Raw genomic sequence first — 18050 nt, 5'->3', positions numbered from 1 at the left:
GGTTAATAATAGAGTACCAATACTGGCTCATCGACAGCAAATGTACCACACTACTGCTAAATGTTAATACAAGAAACCTGGGGTGAGGGAGCATGTATATATGGGAACCCTCTGGACTTCCCACTCAGTTTTGCTACAAACCTAAAACTGCTCAAGGAAATAAAGTCCATTAATTTTTTAAAATACAGTATTTTGAGATGTACCAACTACTTGCAGGTATTTCCACAATGTACTAATAAGTGAGAAGAGTAAGATGCAGAGAATATAGGCTGATCCACTTTTATAATACCCCAACAATGTTTTGGACACTGGTTACTGAGAAAGTTGGGAGAAGAAAATAAAAATAATAAAAAACATACTGAACAATCCAACTTTGAGCAAAAATATAAATAAAAATCTGAGATTTAAGTAGTAAAGGCACTGGGGCAAGAAGAGGCCATCTCATTTAGATTGCTTGGCCTCACCACCACCCCACTTTGGGGCAGTGAGAAGAGCCCAGTACCAGATTCACTGGGTAGATTGAGACTACTACTTGAGACTCAGGGCAGAGACTGCTTGTTTCCTTTCTAATTAGTGTAATGTGACCATTTAGAGATAACAGTAGAGAATCCTCTTTTTTTTTTTTTAAGATTTTTTTATTTATTTGACAGAGATCACAAGTAGGCAGAGAGGCAGGGAGAGAGAGAGGGGGAAGCAGGCTCCCCGCTGAGCAGAGAGCCCGATGCAGGGCTAGATCCCAGGATCCTGAGACCATGACCTGAGACAAAGGCAGAGGCTTTAAAAATTATATCAACTTTGCCAACCATCCTGCAAGTTCCAAAGCAAACATATCCATAAAACGAAGCCTAGACCTCAGCTCTTTAAAGAATCTCCTTATCCTGAGAAAGAAAAAAACTGTCAGGTTTTTCATGAACCAAAATAGTTCAGTCCTAAGTTCCAGCATTATATTAATAGAAATCTCTTGGTTCATTTCTTGCCCCTGGAAATTCATATTGAAATTTATACAGCTTATTCCTTAAATTGGGTGTGTGTTGCCCCAAAAGGACTGCAGGGTGACACAATCTTATTTGCCCAACTCCTAATTTTCATCAGAAAATAATTATTCCTTTCTATTCCATTTAACAAAATAAATCCATAGAGCTTCATAGCATGAGCATAATCCTGAAGAAAAAGAAAAAAGTGTTGTTTTTCAGTTTCTTAAAATAAAAAGTTGTCTGCAAGGGGCTCCTCAAACCTTTTTTACATTCAGAGGCAGTTGGGTGCAGTTTCTACTCTTGGAGGTATGCGGTCTCCCAGCAACCTGCCTCCGGTTGTCAGGGAGAGCCCCCGCCTAAGCTCCGGTTGTTATCAGGCCCGCTGCAGTCCTTGGTGGGGGCAGCGGGGAGCTCTGTGTGGAGCTTCTTCAAGCCAGTGCACACATCTCCGTGTGCAAGGAATGCTAAGTGGTTAGCTAGGAACTCTGGGGACCAGCAGGAGTTGCTGCAGAGGGCTGACTGCTGGATGACGTAGCTCTTTAGGAATTGGCTCTTAAGAAGAGATAAGGAAATAGAGGTTTTCAGCAATGCAGTGTTTTCTCCGGGGCTCTATTTGACAGCTGGCTACTCCATTCTGCAAACTCTAACATGGTTTTCTTTTCATCTGCTAACTACAGTACATTCAGGATTTTTTACTTTAGCTTTCATTTTCTCCAGCTGGAAAGCTATGAATTCCCTCACAGTATTTCATTTTCATGACTCTTGCCTTTTGGGTAAAATCTGTTAAAATATCATTTTTTGTTGTTGTTGTTAGTTAGCCAAAGAATAAGTTTCGGTCTCATGTGAACAATGCTTTTTAATTTTTCACACTGCATTTGACTTAAGCCAAGTATAAATTACCTAAGAGCAAACTACAAATAAAAATAATCGAAGGTAAAATATGAAAAAGTTACAGAAGAAAATTCAACACTAATGTTATTACTTTGCCATGGTAACATTTTCAAAAGAATTCATTTTCTATACATGCTCCGGGAAGACATTCAATGTTTCCCAATTTTATCCTTCATTTTTAAAAAATGTAATGATAATATATTCATTGGAACATATTGTAACTCTGCATTTCTTCCAGTTTCAATATTACCAGTCTTTCCTACATTATAATGCAAATTTAATACACTTATTCAACAACAAGCTAGTGGATCAGAAATATACCCTGCTGAGAAACACTGTAGATATCCTCACACAAAATCATACAAAAGCCCTACAGAAATATAAGGGACCATGTTTCTCTTTATGAAGGACAATAACCTTATTTGACCTTTTGTAAGAGACCAAGCTTACAGAAGAGATCCCAGCTAACCCAGAGGATATGCTGGTCTTGGGTCAAGGTAAAGTCAAGCACCTGGCATTGTTAAAAAATAAAACAAAACATTTGGCTCAAAATGGAATCACTTAGGCGGAGACCTACATCACCAAACCAAGACTTAACTTAGGTACAGTTTTGGCTCTCCCAGAAATGAAATTCTAAACCAGTCAGTCCATCAGTAATTGCCTGATCAACACCAGTTAAGTAGTCTGCCATTACAAGGACATATCCTTGTAATAACCAACGTGCTTTTTACCTAATCTAACTTCCTTGTTGCCATTCCCTTCACCTATAAAAGTCCTTCATTTTTGTACAAGCTTCTTGGAGCTCCTTTCTGTCTGTTAGATTAAATGCTGCCCAATTCAAGTCAACTTTGGCTCAAAGAAACTAAAAAAAAAAAAATGTAATGTGCCTCAGTTTACCTTTTAACAGGATCCTGAATCAAAGTCGTCAAGTATCTATGTCACCAAAAAGGAAGAGCACTTCGGTGGGACATCCAGGAGAAAGACACCAGAAAACCAAGCAGCAGCTTAGCCATCATAACCGAGGCCCTTGGCCCATGCCAGCAGGGCACCATACCCAGACTGAGTTCAGGAACCACCAGGGAGAAGAACATCAATCCCTGACCTCCAAAGAGACTAAAGGGATTCAACTTTCACCTCCCTTAGAAGACACAGTAGAATGAAAGTGCATATCGAGGCCCCAGAGCTATCACTCCACACCAAACTCTTAAGAGCAAAGCTGAAACCACCCCCACAAGGTAGCATGGAAGGGGAAGAACTGAGCTGAGCCTTGGAAGATCCAAGAAGATTTAGATGGGCTTTGAGAAAGAAAGCAAACGTCCTAGAAGGAAGGAACAAAGAGTAGAGTCGGGGTGGGGGGCGGGGAGCGGCGGTGGCGTACAGAGATCAGGAACACCGAGGTCAGCAGCAAGGTAGAGGAAGTTTCTAACTCCAGAATGAAGAGTGTCATCATGTTAGCTAGGGTGCAACAGAAGTTACTCAAATCAAACGGCTGCAAGCTATCAGTAGAAGGAAGGAGAAGGGAAGGACAAAAGCAGGGAAGGAACGTGTTCTGTTTTTGAAAACTGGCAGTTCCTGCCAAGCAGTTGAGCTAAGTAGGTGTCTGCCTGATAGCCCTGATAGCTGGCCCATAGCTGAGCCAGCTGGAGTGGGCTGGGAGCTGAGGACTTGTGCAGAAGCCCCCACGCTGTCCTGAGTCACCTTTAGCTCATTATAATACTAGGATCTCCTTCTATGAGTGGAGCTTCCTGCTATTTTTTGAGCAATGTGTGCACTAGCATGTTGACATGCTAGGCATGAGCAACTGAACCAAGGGCCTAAGAACAGAAGAAGTGTAAGTTCCTTAATGCATATGCAAGCTCCTTGCTCCCACCCTCAATACACTGAATAAAAGCTTCCTGGGCTAACCCCATGGGGAGGCAGTGCTTTGAGAGCTATCTCTTCGCGTTCAACACTTCCTTGGGTTGTGTTCAATTTGATGCACCCGAGTTCACGCCAATTTGATGCACAATCACACCGATCACTACAGTCACCATTATTTCCCAAGCAGTGATAGTACAAAATTTAAGGTTTAAACAGATGTTTGACAGTGGTGGTCACAGGAGACTGAGAATGAAGGCAGAGACCAAGCGAAGTGTGATGGTTCTTTTATGTGTCAGTTTGACTGAGCTAATGGATGCCCAGATGGCTGGTAAAACCTTATTTCAGGGTGTGCCTGTGAAGGTACTTCTGGATGAGATTAGCATTGGAATGGGTACACTGGGTAAAAAGGATGATGCCCATCAGGTTGGGGAGACCTCATCCAATCTGATCAGATTAGAACAAAAAGGTAGGAAAAGGGTGAATGTGCTCTCTCTGCTTGAACTGGGGCTTCCATCTTCTAATGCCCTCGGACCTTAAGACTTGGGACTAGGACTTACACCACTGGCTCCCCCAGTTCTCAGACCTTCAGATCTAGACTAGAACCATATCACCAGCTATCCTGGGCCTCCAGCTTACAGAGGGCAGATCCTGGACTTCTCAGCTTCCATTACCATGTGAGCCAATCCCTCATAATGAATTTCCATCTATATATCTATATAGACATATAGATATATAGATATCCCACTGCTTAGGTTTCTCTGGAGAACCCTCACTAAGAGAAGACAAGGAACAATCAAGACTTATTGGAAGAGGGACATATTAAATACAAAGCCAGGTTCAAAAATGAATACACCTAAGGTTTGGGGGACTTGAGGGTATAGCAGTGCCACTGACCAAAATGGAGAAATTAAAATATGTACCCAATGTTTTGAAGGCAAAATGGTAAGTCTGATTTTAGCTAAACTTCTAAACTTCACATCCTAGAAGTTTATGGGAAAATGGAAATGGAAAAGCAGAACTCTTGCAAGATAAGATCCAGAAGTCAGGAGCCATCCGCAGGCCAGAGCAGCTGGAAAGAAGCTGGCCTTGAAAAGAGGAATAGAAAGAGCAAAGCAGCAGTAAAAGGAGGGAAGTGAAGGGGGCGATGCCAGCAAATGCCAATTCTGCTTATTCAAAGATAAGACCTTTGTCAGATATCACCAACCTCTTACTAACTCTTAGCTTAGATACAAGTTTAAAAAAAGGAGCCACTATATCATGACAAACCCAGGCCCAGCAGAAGTCTGCTGTAACGAAATCTCTGGGAAGCCTGGTAGAAACTCAGTTCTGTGAAGCCAAGCCTAGACTGATGTGATGCTCTGGACTCAGGAAAGAGAAACAGCAAGTAAGAAAACTGCCACCATGTAACAGGGTAGATGGGACACTCAAGTATGGCCAACTCCTCATCACATACATTTCCATTTGGCTGCAGAAATTCTGTCCAGCTAATACAGTTTTCTGGTATGGGAGGAAAATCCTTTAACATCTTGGAAACCAGCAAACATTGACAATCCCAAGGACCCAAATCCCTATCCTTCCTGTCTTCTTCAGTACACTGTTCTCTCCATTTTGCATTCAGCCATTAATTGACTACCTACTATGTGCCATTATACATAATATGTGGATGTCTATTACATACGCTACTGCTCATAGGGGTCCACTTCTCAGAGCTCACAACCTAATATGCTACAGTCATTCCGCAAGTATTTACTGTCAGCCTGCTGTGTTTCGGGTGGCAGGAGAAGGCATCTGACCATCTACCAAGGCAGCAGGGTGATGGTTGGCAAGACACTGGGGTCTATGAAGGGGCAGACCAAGCCCAGCAAAGAGGCTCCTCTCTGGTTCTTGCTAAGGGCATGGAGCCCAGTGGCTCTCTTGGGGCCCATGTCACAGCCTGGTGTCTTCTCATCCAAACAGCTTCCCATTTCTCACCTCAGCTGTCCTCACTCTCCCCCAGCTGAAGTAGGGATTCACTGCCACCCCTGATCCTGAAAGAAGCAGGCCAGGGTCCCCCATGGGCTGTGCTGAGCAGGACACCTCTTTCCCAACCACTGTGGCAGATTCCTAGCAAGTCCCTGCTTAGAGATTTAAAGATGAGGAGATCCTCATCATTCATCCTGGCCAACAGAAAAGTTTACTACCGGTGACAAAGGTAACTGAGAAGAAAGTCTGAAGTCAGTCCAAATCTATTACTATTAGTGAAAAACCAATTTTGAATATATACCCCAGGGACAAAAGATCAGCTATGTTAGCTTCTCTATGTCACAATGGCTAGAAAAGGTCAAACAAAAAGACCACCTTCAACCAGCATTAGTCATACTTTCCCCAATATCCACAAACCATAAATGAGTGCCTGATGTTGGCAGTATCCTCCGTGAAATACTACAGACTAAAAGATAAAACAGTATCAACCATAGCCAGCCCCTCCCTTCAAGGAGTAAAGGATGGCTCCTCCCTCTGGACAGCCACATTTCAAGGGAGCTCCCCTTCGTATGAGGAGACAAGACAGATTTAATAACCTGGGTAGCAGCACGACATCTAAGTAACAATGAAAAATCCAAAAGGAGGATTCATGAAACCGTATATCATTATTTGTCCAGAAGAAAAGAAAGGGATTGGGGCCCATGCGTGGTTCAGCTGGTTAAGCATCTGCCTTCGACTCAGGTCATGATCCCAGGATCCTGGAATCAAGCCTGCATCATATCATGCTCAGTGGGGAGCCTGCTTCCCCCTCTCCTCCAGCTTGTGTTCTCTCTGTGTCAAATAAATAAAATCTTTAAAAAAGAAAGAAAGAGAGGAAGGAAGGAAGGAAGGAAGGAAGGAAGGGAGAGAGAGAGGGAGGAAGGGAGGGAGGGGAGGGGAGAGGAAGGAGGGAAGGAAAGAAGAGAGGTAGGAAGGGAGGGAGGAAAGGAGGGAGGAAAGAAAAGGAAGGAAGAACGAGAAAGAAAGAAAAGGGAAGAGAAGAGGATCAGTTAGGTTGGAGAGAAAAGGGATGCATTTATAGGAGAAACAGAATCCAGTCAGGGCAAGTTTTGAGGATGAGGTATGATAAGAATCTAAGAAAGGGGCGCCTGGGTGGCTCAGTGGGTTAAAGCCTCTGCCTTCAGCTTAGATCATGGTCTCAGGGTCCTGGGATCAAGCCCCGCATCAGGCTCTCTGCTCAGCAGGGAGCCTGCTCCCCCCCTCCTCTCTGTTTGCCTCTCTGCCTACTTGTGATCTCTCTCTCTCTCTGTCAAATAAATAAATAAAATCTTTTTTTAAAAAAGAATATATGGAAAATAGTATTTTACCTAAGCAGGCATTTAACAGACATTTAATGAATGACTAAATGAAAACACTGGCATGTGGAACCCACTTGGGTAGAATCACATGAGCAATTCCAGACGCAAAACACTGAAACACATGTTAGTCAGAGGGTGGGATTCTATAGGGGCACAGCAGGAAGAAAGGCTGGGAAGGTAAGGACCAGATCATGGGAGGTATGGAATACCCTTATCCTAGGGACTTCAGGGAAACACCGAGGGTTCTGAAACAGAGGACAAAATAAAGAGCTTGAAACAAGATGCAAAGAGGAGAAATAATAGTTCTGTGTCCTCCAATTTAGAAATTATTCACACACTGGGGAAAATTTTTCTAAAAGGAAAATTGTTTTCTATCATTTTCTTTTCAAAGTCCATGTACATCACTCAAAATAAAAGAAACACACATAATGCCTTCTACATAATAGTGGAAGGAATTTGTCCCCAAAGATCTTTTCTTTGTATAAATGATGCCACCACAATTGATGCTTCAATAAAAATGAATATTTATGAAATGTAAAATGACTTGGATTAACTTATTCCAATTTCACCCTCTAAATTTAGATTTTTTAAATCACGCCAAAATGTAGATTTTGATTACAAAAGCAAGTTGGGGAAGAAAAAAAGACTTACTTGACAAGAAAAAGAGAGCAAAATTTAAAAAAGAATAAGAACTTGAAATAGGAATGACAAAAATGAAAGAAAGGTGGTCAATTAAACTAAAAACCTCAGAAAGGGATCATCCTCATAGCAGAGTTATTTAACTCAATAATGCAGTCATGTTACAAGAATCACATTACAAGAAAGCATGAAGTAAAGTCTCCCACTTGTGTGTCCCATCCACCTTTGGCAACCCGCACAGCCCTCTCCCCAGCTATTAGCTTCTTAGCTAACCTTTCAAAGTTTCTTTGTGCATACATCTTATTATTTTCCTCCCTGTTCACACAAAAATTAGCATACCATATTAACACTGCTCTGACCCTGCCTTTTTCACGTAACACTATATCTTGGCAATCTCTCCATACCCATTCATATAGGTTTTCCACGTTCTTTTTTACAGCTGCATATTCCATTGTGAGGACGAACCACAATTTATTTAACTAGCCCCTATTGATGGGTATTTGGGTCGTTTCCAATCTTCGGTTACTGCAAACAAAGCTGCAGTGAATAACCTGGGATAGTCATCATTTGGCATGCGTGCAAGTGTATCTGTAGGATAAATTCCCAGAATTGAATTCCTGGGTCAAAAGGTATATGCATTTAAATTTTTTATAGATATTGCCAAATTGCCTTCCGTAAGAGTGGAGCCAATTTACACTCTTGCCAGCAACGTACAAGAGTGCCTTTTTCCTTAAGGATTTACCAACAGAATGTACCATCAAAGTTCTGGATTTTTGCCAATCTGAAAAATGAAAAATGGTGTTTGCATCCTCCTCATTATGAGTGAGGTTGAGCACCCCTTTATATGTTTAAGAGCCATTGTACTTGCTTTTCTGTAAACTAACTGTTCATAACCTTGCCTATTTTTCTAACGGATGTTGGTGTTTTCTTATTAATTTCTAGGAGCTTCTTACGTATTAGGCAGAATAGTCCTTCACTTGTAAGTTGCAAATATTTACCCCAGTCTGCCTTTTGATTTTGCTTATGGTAATCTTTGCCATGAGAAGATTTTTACTTTGATGTGATCTAATTTATCAGTTTTTTTAAGTCTTCTGATTTTCAGGTCATAGATTATAAAGGAAATCTCCCTTTCTCACACTTGAATTGGTTCATTTTCACATGTAACTAGATGAAAAAAACAGTAGAGTACAGTAGTTAAAATCACAAACTCTAGAGCCAGACAGCCCACATTCATGTCCCAGCTCCATGACTTATTAGCTATATGACCTTGGATAAGTCACCAAACCCATAAGGGCTTCATTTTCCACATCAACAAAGGGGGTTAATAATAATTACTAACCCAGGGGATTACTATGAGCATTAAATATCTTAGTAAATGTAAAGTAGTTACTAGAGTGCCTCATATACAGTACACACCCAATTAGCATTAGCTATTATCATCAAATATCTGTTTGGGAACTTATTCTGGTTTACGATGTAAACTACAGATCCAACTTTTTTTTTTCCTTATGGCTACCCAGTTTTCCCATAGCTATTTATTATTGAATGGTCCATCTTTTCCTCACTGATTTGAGATATCACCTTTATGATATACTACATTTCCATACATATTTAAGAATTTCTGATCTTTCTATTCTATCCCATGTATCTATTCGTGGACCAATATCACACTGATTAAGTTATGAAGCTTCACTTTTACTGTGTGGTAGGGCAGCTGCCCCTCTTTGCTCTTCTTTGACATCACCATAACTCTTTCTCTTTACTTTCCATATGATTTTTTTTTAATTAGTGTGCCTGGCTCTAGAATAAAACAAAAAAATATTAGTACTCTTATTAAAACCATGTTACCTTGATAAATTAACTTACAGGGAGAACTGATATAAGTTTTCTGTTCACTCCTATCCAAAACTTGGTATGTCTTTACCATTTGTGCAAGTCTTCTTTTGTGTCTTTCAGTAGCGTATGGAAGTTTTTTTCACATAGGTCTTGCATATTTCTTGCCAAGTTAATACATAAATTTTAACTTTTTTCATTGCTGTTATAAACGGGGTGTGTTCCTTCATTATATTTTCTAACAAGTTATTTGCATAGAGGAAAGCTACTGGTTGTTGTCTAGTAAGCTGATACCTTACTATTAATTCTCTTGGATTCTCCAGGTATATAATGTCCTGATCTACAAACTACTGGCAATTTTACATTCTCTTTTCCAATTTGTACATCTCTAATTGCCTTCTCCTATCTAACTACATTAGCTACCACTTAAAAAACAACGTTAAATAACAACCAGTCACCCAGAGTAGGCCTAGTCATGCTTTGATCCACTTTAAGCAGCCTTGGAAAAGCTTCACATAAAAGAAGTTTGAAGGTGTGAATCTTCTTGAATCTTAGTAAAAATCTATTAAGACACAAGTTATAAAAAGATGAAAATTTTCTCAACACCAAAAAATAACAATCCAATTTTAAACGGGCACAAGACAGGAACAACATTTCTCCAAGAAGACATACAGATTGCCAAGAGACACATGAAAAGATGCTCAACATCCCTCATCATCAGGAAGTGCAAATCAAAACCACAATGAGATACTACCTCATACCTGCTGGAATGGCTAAACACAAAAACAACACAAGCGCTGGTGAAGATGTGGAGAAAAAGGAACCCTCATGTATGCCAATGGGAATGCAAAGTGGTGCAGCCACTGTGATAAACAGTATGCATCTGACTCTCGATATTGGCACAGGTCATGATCTCAGGATTGTGAGTAGCAGAAGTGGCCTGTGAAATTGTCTGAACATGATGCTTTGAGAGGAGGCAACTCTTTGATGACTTCATTCCTTCTAGAAAAATCATTCTGTTATTTCCAAAACAGAATGGGATCTTTCTTGTATCAATCTGGGTCAATTATATTTGCCTAAAAATTATCTATTCCATCCAAATTTTCAAATTTATTTTCGAAGAGTTAAATAGTCTCTTATGATTCCTTAAGTTTTCTACTTCTATTACTCCCCCTTCTCAGTTCTTATTTTGTGTATTTGTATTTTGTTCCTTTTTTATTGGATAGATACAGTGTATAAATTTCATTATTACAGCACAATTATTTTTCAAGAAGCCACTTCTGGGATTACCCATATTGTTCTATTGTTTTTCTATTTATATTTAAAGTTCTTAAAAGAGTACACCAGGAGCAGGTGTTCTACATCTCTTCCCCTCTCCAGATAAAAAAAAACCACAAGTAATACAGTGAACACTACCTAAGACTATAAGCCCAGGAAATCAGAGATTAAATATGAGCTGTCAATGTTATCTTGAATTATATCACCAAATCCCAAACACCTGATCAAAAAAGCAGATTTGCTATATTTCCAAAATGCAAGAAATAAAAATTTTAAAGGTGCCACTCAAAACTAAAACTGGGCTTTTACAGGAATTAATTCACTGGAAATAAGATTAGTTCTAATTATAATAAACTTACATTTCAACAACATGGGTTTTCACTATAAAATTTTCATTATAAGCCTTCCACCTCCTGCCTATCTCTAGCAATTAATTGCCCACCAATTCAGTTCAACAAGCATGAATTCCACTCTTCCCTCAGTCCCAAAGTTCTCTGAGTATTGGTTTATAGACAGGCACTGAAACAGAGAGAGACCACCTCCACATATTAGAACAGGCAAACTATGTATGCCCCGCCAGCCAGCCAGTGCTGTCCAGGACTGCCCATGAACTTGAACACAGTATGCTTCAAAGGAGCCACTCCAGTCCAAGTTTAGTTGTGACCAATCACCCAGAACAGGACTATTCATCTTTTCATTCACTACAGGTAGCCTGGGAGAAATTAAACATTACAGAAATGTGAAGGATTGAATCTTACCCTCTCACAAAGTTGAAATCTAGTATTAGGCCATAGTTTATAAAAGGGTGTAAGTTTCCTTAGGAGTACCCAAAAAAAAAGGTAGGATTAAAGCTACCATGATTAACTCCTCACACCAAAAGTATTGGTAATAGAGCACAAAGACAGAGCTTAGTACTGAGCTGAAGCAAAGACACTAAACAGGGCTTATCTTCTAAGATCAAAAGGTGATGCTTCTGTCACAGAACTTTTGAAAGTCCAGGTATGATTAACAACAGGCAGAGATAATGAGAAGTGAAGGGCTGCTAAACAGATTGGAGGCTGGGACAGAGAGGAATTTGACTTTCAAAACAGTAATATTAAGTCCATAAGCTTCAAGCTTACAGCCCAAAACTTACCAAGGAGGTGAAAAATCCCCATTTCTGGGGCCAGTCAGAACCTTCACCAACCTGCCAGGGGAAGAGTTGTACCAGGAGTGGGGATTGGAAAGGCCACAATCTAAAACTGAAATATTTGGGGAGGAAAAGAGTTACAACAGCTGAGCAATAAGGACATATGCATTGCATATGCATATGCATTGTAGGCTTGGCCCTCCACCAAAAAAAAATCAGTTTACTGGTCCAGATACAGAGATGTATGCATGGCTGTATAAAAAGAGCCTGGAAGAGAACCAAACCCCGAGGTTTTCCATTAGAGTTACCAGGTGGATGTGACAAATAAATCATTGGTTCATTTCTGCCATGTTGGTTAATCTTTTACCAAAAATGTCATTTACGTATCAGGTAAGTGATGGGGAAGACTTTGATTGAGATTAAGCAGAACTAAATTTTGGTCAAAGTTGATCTTGAACCAGTTTGCAAATCTGATCAAGATTTTTGTGTTCAAAAAAAAGATTTTTGTGTTCATTTGTTGTTTTTTAGATGTCTGGGAGGGCATATCAAAGAGACTGTGGTGTGTAAAGAAGTTTAGTACAAGCTGGGGGTGTTCGGCAATGAAAAAGCACTGACTGTAAGTATCCGTTTATGAATACTGATTTGTAAAAGAGAATTTATTTTTAAGTTTAAAACTCATTCTCTGAATTTGAATCAAAAATAAACTTTTAGGGCTGCCCTGAGTTGGAGTTGAAGTGGAGGGGGGACATAGAACACAAAACTGCTAATGTGGATGGAGGAACAAGTTACCGAGTCCATTTCCAAACTGACCCACATCCAAAAAACTTCTACCTTTTCCAGTCTCATGCTGATAATCCAGTATTGTGTATGATATTTTCACCTCACTATGACCTCCTCCTATCACTCAATAATTCTTTAAGGGAGAGAAAAACAGAATTCCTAGGAATTTTTTTAAATGCAGGATTTATCTTGGCATTGAGCCATATGTAAAAGACTAATCACCGTTTAATCCTCCAACAGCTCCAAAGCAATGGTTTACAAACTATGGAGTACATTAGAATCGCCCAGAGGGTTTGTTTAAAACACCAATTGTAGGGACCACACTTTGAGAAGCACTGCACCAAGATAATGACAATGGTCCCTTGGTTGGTGGACCTGGGCTGTCTGTGAACTGCTACAGGTCTACGACAGATATTGAGGCTTAAGCTTTATCCAAATGACTTTTAGAGTAGTTTAACATTACTGGGCGCCCAGGCATGTGATGATTTTTCTGGCTTCTTTTTTTTTTTTTTTTTTACTGTGTTTTCCAAAAGAGTTGGTATGAGATTAGAAAATCATTTTTATGTTTGTAAAGCACAACTCTACAGCGGACACTTCTGACTACTGATACACACGGGCAGACCCGCGAGCACTGGGCCAGGGACACCTCCTGCCAATTGGGAGAAATCGGGAACTCAGGGAGGATAGTGGAAGCCAGAGGATAATTCTTGCAACTGGTACAGTGGTCTGAGATACAATTCCAAAACTGCAGTTTTTATCGTTCTGCATCACTGCATTGTTTCCAGTGACAACACAACACGGCACCATCGCGGCAAGCGGCCAGTATCCCAGCCGATCGTACCCCAGAAAAAGAAAAGGGAGGCACAGAAGCCGGCACTTAGGGCACACACACCTGTGCGAAAGAGCGGAAATCGGATCAGCGCTTTTCCTACCCAAAGTTTGGAGCCGCCGATGTATTTGCACTCTAGGCGACTTACATCAACATACTAGATCCCATCAAAGGGCTCGCTGCTGTTTTAGAGGGTAAGAAGGCAAACAAAGAAGCTACAACCCACCCACCCCGGTCGGAGCCTCTCCGCGCCTGCGCAGACCCCAGCCTAAGTAGCCACCCGAGTCGCGTCCTCAGCTCTCTTCCGGGCGGGCCGAGGACGCGCAGCCGCCGGGCTATGACGCGCATGCGCCGCGACGATACCCGTGTCTTCTGCGCGTGCCCGCGTCCTTACCCGCAACGGGGATCGGCTCCTTCCGGCCAGGCAAGGCCTCCTGCGGGCTGACGATCTTAGAGGCGGAGTCACCCATTTTCGAGCCGGGAAAGAGGCTGTGGAAGAGGTGGCTAGACCTCCTGGCGGCTGAGAGCATGGGCGGGCCGCTGGCCGACGGGCAGCCAAACGGAACGGCGCGGTCGTGAGCGGAGCCGCCGCTGCAGAGTGGGCAGCGGGACCGGCGTGCACTGGGCCGCGCTGCGGGCGGAGTCCGCTGAGGCCGCGTGCGCTGCGGGCTGTGGCCGCTGCCGCCCGGGAACAGAGATTACCCAAGGCTTGGACCAAACCGGCAGTGACTGAGGGCGTGTTCTCACCCCTGGGTGGGAGGGGAGACGGCGGGGGTGCCTGGTCCAAGGAGGCAACAGAGAGTATTTCTGGTTTGGCTTTGGTGCAAAGTTTCCAGGCAGAGAACAGGTATACTAATTGCGATACGAAGTACATGCAGCGGCAGAGGCCAGTAATACTAATGCCTAGCCTTTGATTTTAAAGTTCGTTCCCTCCTTAAAAATCTTAGCAGTTGTTCATTGTGTCCAATAAGGTATAAGACAACCTAATCTACAGGCAGCTAGAAGGTCTATGTATTGACACGAGCCATTATAATGAAAAATTATTAAAAAGATGAGTATCCAAAATAAAAACTAAGCACAACTTGCCAGAAGCTCAGAATACGGACGATAATTCAAAATGTTTGATGTGTATGTACACACATACAAATACACTGCTAAACGCATTTTGCAGGGGGGAAAATAGAGAAACAAGACACTAATACCACCATTAATTATATGAATTTAATGGTGCTGTTGGATCAGCCTTGTTTTCTCTAATCGTGGGAGATAACATTTGTTCCTGTGACAAATTTTCAACCAGAAAAATAAGGTGGGTAGGGCCAGATGGGTGACTTGGGAGTTCCATATGTGAAATTTTGGTTTCACACAAATGTTCTGCTCGAATGGGCAAATAGTCTCATGAGGGAAGGAATTTAAGATTAGCACCCACAGTAATGAAGAGTTTGACCGGACCTCCCCCATGAGTGAGTTACCCTTTTGTTTTAATGTGGTCTGGACTATAATAGAAGGACAGGAAGGTGGCTCTACTATATTGTAGAATATGGTCAGACATGTAACATTAAGTGTAAAGTTTTTATTTAAGATTTTTATTTTTATTTTAGATTTCCTCTGGCAATTTGCCTCGGTTTTTACTTTTATTTGTTTTTGCTATGAGATTACGCAGTATAGTTTCTATAGGCCTCTCCTGAGAGTACCCCAAGGTGTGGTGTCCCTTCTACGCTTGGTCACTGCTTGAAAAAATTAGATCGCTTTTCTGCCAAAGGAAACGTGTGTGTGTGTGTGTGTGTGTATTTTAAATTATTGCCTTTTCATACATACTGATTTTCTCTGTTTTGTGGTTGATTGTATGAAATTAAACATGTTAGAAATAACAGCAACTAAGAACTGAAGAATTTTTCACGTCATGAAGTACTTATGTAATATTAAATGAAGAAGTACAACAGAACTGCAGTATGTATATATGTACTCTGTAATATATATAATACATGTATCTCCACTTGTACACCCACTGAAGAAAGACTAGAAAAAAATTAAAAATAATGTTTGCAGTTTTGTGGTTCAGTGGTCTACTGACTCCCACCTTCTTAAAATGTTCTGCGTTGTACAGTGTTCTCAAGTGTTCCAATGCCTATATTATTTATGTTACAGAAAATACTTTTAAAGGAAAAGGACCTTGATTTATTTCAAAGCTTTTTTTTTTCTTTTTTTTAATAAAGTGGTTTTTCATCTCACAGAATAGTTGCAAGAAAAGTTACAGTGAGGTTGGTTGGTTGGTTTGTTTAAGGAGAAAAAATATTCCTGCCTTCTGTAATGCCATTTTCACAACTAGGACTCTCTTTTCTTGAGACCCTTCTAATCCCTTGTGAGCTCCAAACAGTCTTTTTTTGTTTGTATTCCCATCTGGGCACACACTGCTTTGATTTGTAGTTTTGTGATCATGTACTAGTTTTTCAACAAATTCTAACAACGTGTGTTTTTTAGGATGCAGTGTAAGCATCCTCTTAGATATGAAAAAGACCCAAAATACAAAGTTTCTCTTTTACATACAATCTAAAAGTAGGTAGTTAAGTGCTGATAGAACCATGTCATTTCTTCCGTAATATCTCATGCTGAATTGGCTTACATTAAGTGTTCTGTGGTTACTATTGGTTTAATTGGGCCAAAAGCCTGACTTAGATAAGCAAAAGGTTTTTTTCGCATTTGTTCAAGAATGGCTCCGCCTTGGCCCTTGGAGACAAGAATACTTACTCAATACTCTACTCCAAATCTAGGCCTAGGTTTTAGCTGGGATACAGATAAGGTTGCTTTAACAGAGACCCAAAGATACCATATATGAAACAAGATAGTTTGGATTTTTGTAATTGAAGCATAGTTGACACACAGTGTTAACAATAGTCTCTGATCTACCAAATTAGTGTCAGATTCAACAAATCTATAGTTAAGCTCACTGGAAGTATAGCTACCATCTGTCACCATGCAATGCCATTAAAATACCATTGACTGTATTCCCCATGTTATATCTTTTATGCCTGTGACTTATTCATTCCATCCGTAGAGGTCTGTACCTCCCACTCCCCTACACCCATTTTACCCATCCCCCGCTTCCTCTCTTCACAACCATCAGTTTGTTCTCTGTATTTATGGCACTGTGAAACAAGATCGTTTTGGTTTTTTCTCTCCCATAGTGGTCCAGAAGTCCTTGGTCCAGGAATGGTAGGTCAGTGCTGCTATCCTTGTACATAACCTCCATTCCAGAACCTGCCATCACACCTGTATCTTAACCCAGCAAAAAGGCAGAAAAGAAAGGGATATACATCTCAGTACTCCTGGGAGTGATTCTCAGAGGTAGCACTACTCACTCATTCCATTGACCTGATTAGACACATAACCAAATTTAACTAGGAGGTGGGAGGTTAAGTTCTCTAGTTGGGTACCCATGGATCCAGCAGATACCCAGCGGTTCTAGTAATAAAGGAAGGTGAGAATTTACCTTGTTGGAGAACTCTGCCACTGGCCACCCAGATATTTATATATGCCCATCTTCTAACAACGCACCCTATCCCAAAGGGAGAAAAGCAAAGTTCCAAGTATTATTGCATCCAGCTCTTAAGTCTATGATCTGAGGATGATAAACAGTCCTTTACAAGTCTAAATAAAACTCCTCATGACCCAGTGACCTACTAACTAAAAGACGAGGTATCTGCTCCCCTCTCCTACACCCTCCCCTACATACCTGGTGAGGTAGGAATATGAAAAATTATTTGCAAGAAGAATGATGGGGGAGAGAAGTAATCATGGGTCCGCAGCCTAGCAAAATGTTACAAAAGGGAAACTTCAGGGGCGCCTGGGTGGCTCAGTAGGTTAAGTGGTTTCCTTAGGCTCACGTCATGATCCCAGGGTCCTGGGACTGAGCCACGCATGAGGCTCTCCGCTGAGCAGAGAGCCTGTTTCTCCCTTTCCCTCTGCCTGCCGCTCTGCCTACTTGTGCTTTTTTTTTTTCCCCAATTTATTTATTTTCAGAAAAACATTATTCATTATTTTTTCACCACACCCAGTGCTCCATGCAAGCCGTGCCCTCTATAATACCCACCACCTGGTACCCCAACCTCCCACCCCTCCGCCACTTCAAACCCCTCAGACTGTTTTTCAGAGTCCATAGTCGCCTACTTGTGCTTTTTATCTCTCTGTTGAATAAATAATTTTAAAAGGGGAGAGGGACTTCAGGATCGTCCAGGTGGTCAAGTAAATTCATGGTTAGGCCCCATTTCTGCTTTCCAGAAGGAATTCCTCTGCTGTTACATTGGAAGTTACTGGTTTTACTCTCTGAGATGTTCTTATCCATGGTTCTCCATGATTGCTTCTGAAGAGTATATTGACAAGTATGCCCTCCTGGGAGCATACATGTCTTTTTGGGCCCAGTTTCTTACTGGTGCCATTTTGAGGGACTTCAGGGTCAAATGCACACAGGTTTTGGCAAGCTAGACTTGTAGCTTTTTGTCAACCCCATTTGAAAAAAA

General features: G+C 41.2%; 1 protein-coding gene across 1 annotated transcript in view; it reads right to left on the bottom strand.

Moving 5' to 3' along the window:
- MSRA (methionine sulfoxide reductase A) overlaps positions 1-14161 on the bottom strand; it is a 437171-nt gene extending 423010 nt beyond the window's left edge. The window contains exon 1 of the mRNA XM_044225040.1: positions 13928-14161. Coding sequence (XP_044080975.1) covers positions 13928-14063 — 136 coding nt within the window. The 5' untranslated portion in view covers positions 14064-14161. The remainder of the gene's footprint in view (positions 1-13927) is intronic.
- Between the last annotated feature and the right edge of the window lie 3889 nt (positions 14162-18050).

Source organism: Neovison vison, chromosome 11 (genome assembly GCF_020171115.1).
Source record: "Neovison vison isolate M4711 chromosome 11, ASM_NN_V1, whole genome shotgun sequence".
Taxonomy (NCBI): Eukaryota; Metazoa; Chordata; class Mammalia; order Carnivora; family Mustelidae; genus Neogale; species Neogale vison.
Note: the sequence above shows the minus strand (reverse complement) of the source record. Positions and strands in the feature narration are given on the sequence as shown.